Consider the following 11,701-nt stretch of genomic DNA (forward strand, 5'->3'; position numbering starts at 1 on the left):
TAGAGGTGCTTAATGATGAATAGTATTTACTAATATATATTACTCTCGTGATTTAGTTATTTTTGTGAAAGTTTGTTTGTGTGTATGTATTTTGTTTTACCCTGTTTCTTGGTGGGTTTAATAGGAGCAGTCATGGATTATAAAAGGCTGCATGTTAGCAGTTGCAGATTGATTGCTGCTGAGACCATAGGCCACTTTGAAGCAGGGATATTTATTTGTTAAATGTTGGTAAATAAACACCTAGTGGGTTTGCACTGTATGTCTGCCCCAAGTCTCCTACTTAACCCAGCTGCTAAGAGCCATTCTAACATTTGGCTTCCTCCCACAGTCCAAAATCATAACTGCCGGGTTTATTGATTTCTCTAAATTCTCTTTAGGTGTTCTCTGTGATGCCCTGTGATGGCTTCTCACCTGCTGGATTACATTTTGGCTGTTCTTCACGCACCTTAAGATGCAATCATTCCTAGGACTGCTCTCCTCTTATAATAAGTTAATAACAAACTTTGCTACAGTTGTGAAAGATACTGTGTTGAACTGGTCTGAAGAAGCACAATGTAGTTTTGGAAAAAGTAAAACGGCTAATTGAAAGTATTGCTCTTTATCTTTTTGATCTTGACCTCCCTACTGTTGTGTCCACTGTTGCCTCTGGTTATGGACTTGGTGCGAATCTGTCTCAACTTCAATCAAATGGCACAGAATGCACTGCTGCATTTGCAGCAGAACTCTGCGTTTTGCTGAGCGCAAATATTCTACAATGAAGAAGAAGGCTCTGGGATGTGTCTGGAATCTGCAGTACACTCGAAAATAAGAGCAGGAAAGACAAGTAAATTAAACGAATCTTAAAATCCATTTTTGAGCATTTTGAATCAGTTCAGAATTCCCAGGACTAGGAATTACTACCATTTTTTTGTTTTGTTTTTTTTCCCCTAAAGAATTGGGACCATCACCCCCACTTCTTTCTGCAGTGGTTTTGTTTTAGAAACGATCAGTTTATAAAATCCTCTAAACTAGCATCACTATGAATGAAATACTAAACGTAGTCCTCCTCATGGCGAATATAAAGACTCTCTGCTCTGAGCTCTATAAAACTTGATTAATGCTCAATAAGTCCAGTGAGGCCAGATGTGCTAATATGGTTGAGAAAGCTGCAGATGTTGTCCAGCCTGAAGGTAAGAAGATGAATTCTGCAGCTTCAGTTCCTGCACTTTAATTAGAACCAAATGAAAAGGAGTCCCCTCCCTCTGGTCTCCCCCACACCCAAGACAGTCTCCTCTTAATTGACTTAATGGTTGAGTAGTGCCCTGCTTGGCTGGAGCTGGCTTTGGGCTTGGGAGGGGAAATCTAGGGGGGTCTCATTAGCACTTTGATTTCCACCACGGCCTACAATACCAATTCATCAATGGCTCAGCAGACAAATGTGCTTGTTAGGGACTCCAAAGGTTAATCATGGATCAACTGGTCATATTTTAAAGTTCACTGCACCTATTTTAACTTCTGGAGTGGCTTTTCATTTTAATAAGTCCTGATCCAAGCTGATACTTTCAACTATTGACTTTAGATAAACATAGTGTAGTGAGCCTCCCAAATGTTAGAATCAAAAGTGTGGAAAAACTTCACTTAAAGAGATATTTTTAACCCCTTTGATTAATATCAAGACCAGCTTATCTTTAAAATGAAACGAGAAAAGTTATGACATTTTTGAGGCCAGTTGCAGCGCTACATGTGTTACAGAGAAAACTTTTAAATGTTCCTTTATTTTATTATTTATTCATTTTATATTAAATCATATTTAATTTACTTACAGCATCATACTTATGTATATTTTAATTTACTAGAAAGAAGGGAAGAAAGAGAAAGAAATACTTTATTTTAACATTTATTTTTCAATAAATGTATATTTTGACACCCAACATTCACATATTTCACAGGAATGTGCTATATTGTTCATGCTACAATGCATTTTGGGTAACTGACGTATAATGGTCCAACTGCCTGGCTCCTCCAGCCAAAACAGTTTTGAGTAACATTATTAAGCCTTTTCAATTTGGACCCAGCGCATTGAAATCGATTGGAACGTAGAAATCAGAAGAGATGATGATGAGGAGAAAGAGAATAGAGTTGGCCGTAGGAGCTGATGTTTTACTGCTGCTGCCTTCAGCGTATTAAATGAAACACTGAATGACACTTAGCTACCTCAGGTCAGACTGTGTGATCCGGTGAATACTTCTATAGCTCTGTCACCGGTTGTTGCGAACCAACACTTCGTTCGGTGTTGGTAGTGGTTTCATTCTGGTTCTAGCACCATTAGCATTTCATGTAGTAATAGCGCTGCCTGTCTCAGCACGGTATTTATTTTTTAGCTCGTTAAGGTAACATCATCTGTTAGAGATGTTTTAGTTCTGCTGGTATAAATGGCTCAAAGTATTGCGAAGAAATGTCCAGGGCACAGAATAGGTCCTACGGAAGTTGTGTTCCACTCCGGCTCTCACACTGGGCTCTCCTTTCTTTCATGTGGGAAATTATCCAGATTCGCCTCGATTATTATTATTATTATTATTATTATTATTATTATTATTATTATTATTATTATTATTATTATTATTATTATTATTATTATTATTATTATTATAATAATAATAATAATAATAATAATAATAATAATAATAATAATAATAATAATAATAATAGCAGTAGTAGTAGTAGTAGTAGTAGTAGTAGTAGTAGTAGTAGTAGTAGTAGTAGTAGTAGTAGTAGTAGTACAGCCGATAGTGACACAGTGTGGCATTATCTAAAAATACACCAGTCAAACGCAATATGATAAACGACTACTCTGGAAAAGTTAGCCTTCCTGTGTTTACTCTGTAGACTCCTGTACAGAATGGACCAAAACGCGACATCAACCCATTGGTAAAAAAAAAAAAAAATAGAATGGCGACCTTCATGGGTGAAAAATATATCAGAAGATGTACCTAAAAAAAAAAGTAACTATGAGTTTTGGCGTATCACAAACATTTCTTTTTTTTAGGTAATAGGAATATTGCGATATATTTAGGCCAAGATGTTCAACTAGTCCTGGATCCTTTTAAAAGAATTGTAGCTATGTGATTATTAATCTGAATAAAAAGGTAGTTGCTACTGTGCTTCGAGGAATGTGAAAAGTTAAATAATTAGAAGTCTTTAGCTCATTTACAACAACAACAATCTTCCTGCTGCAGTCAGGTTTCTGTGAGAACAAATCAATCTGATTATCGAAGATCAAATCATTGACTACAAAGTCTGTAAAGAAAGAGAAATCTTATATTCAATAAACCCTATTTAATCTAGAATTTTCTGTTCTGTCAGGATGTTGTTTTTCAGGTAGTGTTAATGTCATTTCCAAACTACATGTGTTGATTATATTTTACATTTATAAAGAAATTTTAAGGAAAGTATTAATTGATTCTGAGACCAATAATTTTATTGCAGTGAAAATGATAGTGTCAGTTTATTTGGAATCTGAAAACACTGAAACTCTGAGAGAAAATGATCTGACTGCAATGAAAACACTGCAGATTTATCTTGTAATTAAAATATAAATATTAAAAGAAATGTTGGTTCTCTGGAGTGAGACTGGTTTTATCTGTAATGCATGGTTACTGATAACAGCTATAGAGTCACATGGGAAACAAAAAAGCCTTGTGCGCAGAATGCCTGTGATATTGCAGTGCCACCTATTGGCAAAGTTCAGCAATCTGCTTGATACACATCTGCAGACCAGATTTCTTTTTTACCATTTTGTGCAAAATAACTCTTAAACACCAGTACAGAGCCCTCCGGGGGACATGGAAATTGTTTTTTATTCTTTTGTGTTCCCTCAGCCTTTGTGAACTTAGGTCTGAACTTTGAGTGGGCCATTCGAACACAGTTTTCTATCTTTTCAGCCTTTGGCATGAGTTCTTCAAGGATTGCACAGATTTTAAATTTCTCTAAATTTCAAACAACTCTGACCAGCTTTCCTTGCCTCTGCTAATAAAAATCATACTACTACCACCTCTTACATGGTGATTTCAGGGTGTTAGTTTTCCACATACAAGCTAAAAGTTCAGTTTTAGTCTGTCTTGATTGCTTGTTTATATATAAAACTCATGTTTTATAGATACATGAGTTGTAGAAAACTTCAGAAAGAGATGAATTTCTCTTCCAGTAATGTTAAAACTATTCCATACAGGCCAGATTTGGAATAGTTGGAGCCTACAACTAATAATACCTGTTGACAATTTCTCCCAAAGCCAGAGCTGTGGAGAATTGGTCAAGTACCACAGGCCTCTGTTTAACACGGTCCTCCAGCAGTCTGTTTTCTTGGGTCGTCAGATGTATCTGTTAGGTTTGTGGTTGAGCCAAACTTTTCCATTTTTCTTGGATAGATATTCAAAATTTGGAGTTTCAAAACTCAATTGAATTCAATTTACTTACAGATGTAATCTCAAAACACTTTAATTCAAACTTTATTTGTATAGCACATTTCTGGAAGAAGGCAGTTCAAAGTGCTTTTTGTGATAAAAGCATAACAGTCAATTGTGAAACAGGCAACCACATTTTGTCAAAGGCTATCATCAAAATCATCAAGCAAATACACATCAATTTTTTTTAATCAATGTTCTATTCACTACTGACCAAAGGAAACTAAGCAGGTGGGGTTATAGCTTTGATTTAAAGAAATGTATTTTGGTTGTTTTGCAATTTTCTTAAAATCTGTTCCAGATTTGAGGTGCATAGAAGCTGAATGCTACTTCTCCATGTTTTGTTCTGGGGATACAGGATAGACTAGAACCAGAAACATTTAATTTTCTTGTAGAGTAAAATAATTTCAAAACTAACTTCAGTGCAGTTTCGTGGTTCAGTTATCTGCCAAATCTTTTGTGCTTTTTGGAGACCGAGTGAACAAATATTTAAGTAACAGTCATTGTCACTGGAAGTACTCAGCTCTGCTCTGGTATGTATTGACTATTCTTGAGTAGTAGTTTCAAAGGTTTTGTCATGGAAAACTGATTTTTTTTTTTTTTTTTATTTCTCCAGCACAATTTCATTTTGTAATTTGTTAGGTACTCATTTTGTATTACCTTTCCACAAATTAAAACTAAAGTACTCACTATATAGCTTTTGACCCATATACTTTAAGATTTTTGGATGAGTTAAAACACCTAGTGCGTCTCGAATTTATGGTTTCTTCATCCATTTCTACGAGTTGCAGAAAGTGCCTTTGAAAACAAATTTGGGTTCCATGGAATAGCCCAAGGTTCAGCGCCATGAAGGTTGGTGTCCTGTAACTTTTAGATAGGCTATACTTCAACAAAGCAGAATTACAGTTAGAACTTGACTGCATACTATGATAATTCAGGCAGGAGCAGGATCCCTTTCAAACTTTTGGAAAAGATCAAAGTTCGCTGTACTCCATGCATCATTTACAAATACCGCTTCCAACTTTAGATTGGTTCATATTAACTAAAACATTTAATTTAAATCCAGGGGAGATAAGGACCAATAAAAGGGTCTTAAATGCTGCTTATGACAAACACCAATTAAAAACAAATTAAGGCCAGTTCTTTGTAAAAGTAGTGCATTTCTCTCCATTGTGTTCAAACATGCACAAATATTAACTGGGCACCATTTTCAAATGTACAACCCAGAGGTTTTATTGATTTACATAGGCCTGCTTTATTCCATATGCACAGCTTCCATATTGAACCACAAACTCGTTTGCTTATGGAGCTCAAACTGTCCCAGGAAGAACTCTGGATTAAGGGAGCATTCCTGTTGCAAACTTGAATGACAAGTATTTTGAGAAAAAGAAAAAAACCTCAAGGCAAACAAAAGGAAAAACAGAACAAATGCCCAACAAGGGCTTTATTAAAACACCACTTTAAACATGGAAATGCCACACAGCATGGATAACAAACTGCAGCACCAGGAAAAGGGAAAGAAAGCTTCTTTGAAGCCACTTGAGACAGAAAAAAGGTAATAAAAACCCAGGTGAATAAATGCAAGATTAACCATAAAAATTTCTAAACATGTTTGGATCCAAGACATTTAACCACTTCAGATGCAGACTTCAATCCTGAGACAGCACACCATCCAGAGCACCTCAGGTTATACAGTCTTCTGCTGGCCCTTCTTTCCAATTAGAGACTTGTGGATGTGTGGGATCACACCTGGCCAAGTAAAACAGCATTAGAAAACAAAACAGTGTTTAAAGGAGGTCCAATACCAAGGTGTCTAAAAGCATTTTTACCTCCACCGGCAATTGTGGCCTTGATAAGAGAATCAAGCTCCTCATCTCCTCTGATGGCAAGCTGCAAGTGGCGTGGAGTGATTCGCTTCACTTTAAGGTCCTTTGATGCATTTCCTGCCAACTCCAAAACCTGGACAGAGTCGGGATACTTTAATGGACGCAAAGATCGACTATTTACACAAATTTAAAATTTTTTAACAATACCTCAGCAGTGAGGTATTCAAGAATAGCTGCGCTGTACACGGCCGCTGTGGCTCCCACTCTGCCATGGCTGGTGGTTCTGGACTTCAGGTGTCTGTGGATACGACCCACTGGAAACTGCGTGGAGAACGAAGGAAACAACCGTTAAAAATCTGAGAAACAATACGGTTCGCTGGTCAGCGGATGGGACGGCCGCCGGTGGAGCAGCCTTTGCGATGTGAACGGAGGAAAAGCTGTGGCAATGAATGAATGTGTTCAGACCTGCAGTCCTGCTCTCTGTGAGCGCGAAATAGCCTTTGTCTTGGTCTTTCCGGAGTCCTTTCCAGCCTTACCGCCAGCCTGGGGAACACAGAGAGTAGCCACAGTTTGCAACAGCTCAGCGGATAAGTACTGCTAAGCACAGTTCAAATAAAAAAAAGGGAGTTAACAAAAGCTTTTATCTTTTATATACCCGCTGCTTTTTCAAAGCTATCGGTTAGCACGCTAAGCTACCAGCAGCTAACAGCTACATGCTAATGACATAAAAAATTTTATAAAATATCCCTGAAATACAACTTCTTTAAAAACAAAAATACATTATGTTGTAGCGGACATATTACCGAATACAATCAACGATACATACCATTTTATACTTTTGTCAGATAGGACCTTAAACCGCAGTAAAAAATACAGATTTTCTTGCTATTGTCTTTAGCCGCTGCTGAAACAACTTGACCCGCTCGCCAACCGTTCCTCATTTATATACTCACTTTATCCGGGTTCCATCCACTAGCCAATCACATATCACATTGTATTCAGCCAATCAACAACACCTTCGTGGTAAAGTTCTGTGAATGTTTCCTATGGGTAATGTAGTACTTTTGTTTGAAGGCTCTTCTCTTCCGCTTCTCAACATAAAATAGAGAAGATTTTTTTTTTATGTAATGTTTAAAAATATTGAAAAACTTCGTAAAGAACAACTTGTCTCAACTTCCACATAACATACAAAATATGTTTTACAAAATGTGTCCATAAATGGGTTGGGTTTTTTTTCTCTCCCCTTTGAGCCACTGTTAGTTTTTAACATTTCCGTGTCAAAATAAATTAAGTTTGTCTCAGTTTGGGAGCTTTTGATGATATTTTCTAACATAAATAACCTGTATGATTATTGTTAACACTGAATGATGCACCTGGTTTCTCAACACATGACTGAATTTGTCTTTATATAATCTTAAAATTTCAAAATATTTTGGATTATTTTGCTATCTTTGGAGAACCGATCAGCATTCATTCCAAAGTCAGCTTTTCTTTTTCGCATTAATATGAGGATGTACTTAATACTTATGACCGCATGAGGTCAGTGTTGGTTTTTATTTGTTTTTATCAAGGTGAACTATAGACTGTCAAACCTTTTATACAATCTGAGATCAACATTAAGAGTTTATGCTTAAAAATAAATAACCTAGGGAGCTGTTGCCATCTCTGATAGTTATGCTGAATTAAGCTGGTGTACCCGCACTGCACTGCTGTAAATATCACCCCTCCATTAATAATAATCATATTTTAATCCAGTCAATGCTTTCATTGTATTAGTACATTCTTGTTTTGCATTTTTGTAGTGATATATAGTTATTTAACAGTGTGCAGTTGTAATCTGTGTATTTGTTGTTGCATTTGATTAATAATATTACTCTCATAGCTTCCACAGTGGACTGTAAAAACAAAGTTAAAGTTATCTTCTAAAACAATATAGTTCACCTAAGCTAATAAATGACCTGAATGTTGATAAAATAACAACAAGTCTTAAGTATTAAGTCCATTCTTTTGACCTCTAGTGAGTCTGTTTTCAACTCTATTGGGCAGAGGCCATCCTAGCACACCCCAAACCCCCAAACTTCAATAAAGATGCTAACACCCCACAGCCCCTATACAAGATGGCGGTTGCCCATCTTTCTTATATCAGAAACTGCCAGTGCTATTGGGTGAAAGTGAGCAAACAGATAGTCAAAGTAAACGTTCAGTTTGTAGATGATGGCATCATCCAGTCTGATGCTCAGCTTGTAGACAAGCTGCAGCTGATCCAATGAAGACCTCACCATGGGGCAAAGATGCTTGAGAATCAACCTCTTGAGGGTCTTCATCAGATACAAGTCTAAAGGGTCTCAGTGGCTGAGGCCCTTCAGATGTTTTCTCCCTACTTCCTGATGGGGTAGGGAGAAAACATCTGAAGGGGGGGCCTGAGCTTGAAGCTTCCCCACATGTATTCACATACCTGCAGGATCTGTACTGCTGTTTAGGAGTCTGGATAGTATTAGCTACAGGTTCCTGATGTTTTAGTCACTTTGTGTAGGCCAATCATATAAAACCCCAAGCAAATCTATCAAAGTTTGTGGTTGTGATGTGCCAAAATATTAGATAATCTTAAATGAACAAAATAATTTCCTTTCTGTTCTTATTGCTTCAAGTTTATTATCAGCAGTAGCTGATTGAGGAACAGCTACTGTACAAGTTAGAGATGCCAGTTTTATGTTGTGTTAATGTGTAATGGGGTAGAGTTAGACTGTGTGTGGGAACTTGATAAGGCTGTATGTACATGTGTGTACATGTGAGACAACACACACAGGTGGTGAGCTCAACTTCTCTCAGTCAAACACCATTCATTCTCAGGCTTATTCTCCTCCCAGCAGCCAGTCATTCACTCTCTCCTCTGACCTCCGCTGCTTGCTTGTTCACTCTTTTCCTTCTGTCAGTCCTAGAGTCTTTGTCTATCACCCCATAGAGTTTCTGCATCCTGTCACTCCGCTTTAAATGCTTGATTTTCAAAAGCTTACAAGCTTCCCTCTCATCCATCTGTAGCTTTCCTTCCTCCTGCTGTGCAAACAGGACTTACACAACAGATTCTTTATCAGAACTTTGGGGGAAGGTTGGAAACTTACCTTATGGCACATGGTTGTGAATCAGAAAGCCAGAATGCTCCACCTGTTGCAAAAGCAGCAGATATTCTGGTCTGGTCTGGACTCAAATGCAAAACTCAGAGAGGTTCCAAATCAGTGTTTCTCAATCCTTTTTGGGCCAGGTTTTGGGCCATTATCCAGGTTCCTCATTGTCACCTATCAAAGAATTTGTAGGCTACTTTGCACTGAATACTATTTTATTGTTAATATTACTATCACTGTTGTTGATGTTTTGACTTTTATGGTTGATTCTGGAGTTATCGTCAAAAATAATTTCCCAGAGAACAAAAAAGCAATGCGAATAGAAATTATTTTTTACAGGCATCTGAGAAAAATGCAATGGACATTCAACTTAAAATTGGTAAGCCTAACAGCAGCCAATCAGAGCTGCTGATCTGATTGGTTCAGATCAGATCAGCAAAAAATATTCTTGTTCTGTGCCATTTTCTAGTTGTTAAATATTACACAAAATGACCAGATAAAAGCTGTACAATAATGCTAATTTAAACTTTGAACTATTTGCAAAAAGACTGAGCTCTGCAACATTAAAACATGGATAGAACTGCAACTATATCATAACTCCTCACTCGGACATGAAAGAATAACTGAACCTAGGTTGATGAAATTAAGAAATAAGCATTACCAGAAACACTACAGGGAGCCAGAAATGAGAAATAACTAGAAGGATAAAATAGAATTAAACTATAGTTATTAAAGAAGGCTTGACATGGACTCAGACAAGGACAGAACCTGAGGTAACTAAAGAATAAATCTAGAAACACTATAAATGACTGAAAATAAGGAAAGCAATAAGACAATTCTTATTTCACTAAATACCTCAAATAATAATAATCATAATAATATCAAAAGGATTAGAAAGGGCTAAACTAAAGTGAACTAAAACATGAAACTACATAAAATGAGAAGCAAAATCAACCCAAAAACCCAGAATCCTGACAGTATCATCCATGGAGGGATTTCTTTATTTAAATGGGTTCATTTTTCTGAGAGATACAAAGGGAGACTATCATGACATGTTTATAAGAGCGATTTTCTGTTGTCCTTCCATGGAAGCGTGCAGCATCCAGACAAACATTAAAACACTTTTTAATATAATTTGCTGCTTTGACATGATCACAGCACTGCCAAAACATATGTACAAAAATCCTCAATAAAACACAAAATATTTGAAAATCAGACACAAGACAGGTGAATAACAGCAGCGACCAAAAGCTAAACACTGAAGAGAAGAGTTACCATCGATACAATTGCCGCCAAACATGTTTCAATGTTACACAATACAGTTTTAGCAAGTTGCTCAAAGTCTAAACTGGTATTGTGTATTTAAGGTGTAAAGTTTACCTTCGAGCAAAAGAATCCCAGCACCCCCCCTTTGTAAAACTTTCTGCCAGCGCCCCCCGCCGTCCTTTGAATGCTCCCCCAGTGGGCGGTACCGCCCCCGTTGAGAAACGCTATTCCAAATTCAGTTATTGGGACGTTTTGTTACACCTTTGTTTAGAAAGACAGAGATATCTCAGTTGTCTCACTTCCACCAATTGTATGTCTCTCTCTCCCAATAGCCTACCTCTTCTTCAAACTACCCAATGTGTCTGTAGTTGTTACCTGCACTATAGTCTTGTATAAAAAAAAAGACCTATCATCTTACATGCTTTTCCCTGGTGGGATGTCCAAGGGGCTGGTGCCTACCTGCAGCAGTCTATCATTTCATTACAGCGGCAGAAACGGGCTTCCATTCTCATTTGTGCTCAGTGCCACCTGGATCATCTCTGGAATCTCGTCGCTCATTCTCACTAATCTCACTCACCTCTCCCTGGTAGACTTTCATCATCCACACAAATAAGCACTATCTGCAGTTTCTGGTTAAGTTCCATTCGTATTTCTGAAAGAACAAAATACTCTGAGCAGTAATTAAGCAAAAACGGTACAATAAGTATTTTCATTTTGCACTTAAGATAAAAAAGCTTTGTCTGTAAATATGTGCTACCTTGACTCAAGTAACATTTATAGCTGCATCCAGTTAAAATTGCTATAAAAATTAATCCAGTTAATCCAAAAAATATTCAACAGATCACTATTGGGTCAAACGAAAAGGCCAGAGCTTTACAAATGATCAAGTATTCACTAAAACAATGCTATAAAAAAATCTGCAATGAAAAACCTCTAGAATGTCCCAACTTCTTCTATCCAATTAATCAATTTTCAGGATAATCAATAATCATTAAATAATTAATTAAAATTGGCTGCTGCCCTAATCATACCGCAATGTTGCAGAGACTCC

General features: G+C 37.0%; 1 protein-coding gene across 1 annotated transcript; it reads right to left on the minus strand.

Moving 5' to 3' along the window:
- Positions 1–5,857: 5,857 nt before the first annotated feature.
- Positions 5,858–7,246, minus strand: LOC122820412 (histone H2A.Z). Its single transcript, XM_044097806.1, has 5 exons — positions 7,092–7,246; positions 6,731–6,808; positions 6,473–6,586; positions 6,269–6,398; positions 5,858–6,188 (listed from the first exon to the last, which is right to left on the minus strand). The coding sequence occupies exons 1-5, from the start codon at positions 7,092–7,094 to the stop codon at positions 6,127–6,129; spliced, it is 387 nt and encodes a 128-aa protein (XP_043953741.1). The 5' UTR covers positions 7,095–7,246; the 3' UTR covers positions 5,858–6,126.
- Positions 7,247–11,701: the final 4,455 nt, after the last annotated feature.

Source organism: Gambusia affinis, linkage group LG18 (genome assembly GCF_019740435.1).
Source record: "Gambusia affinis linkage group LG18, SWU_Gaff_1.0, whole genome shotgun sequence".
Classification (NCBI taxonomy): Eukaryota; Metazoa; Chordata; class Actinopteri; order Cyprinodontiformes; family Poeciliidae; genus Gambusia; species Gambusia affinis.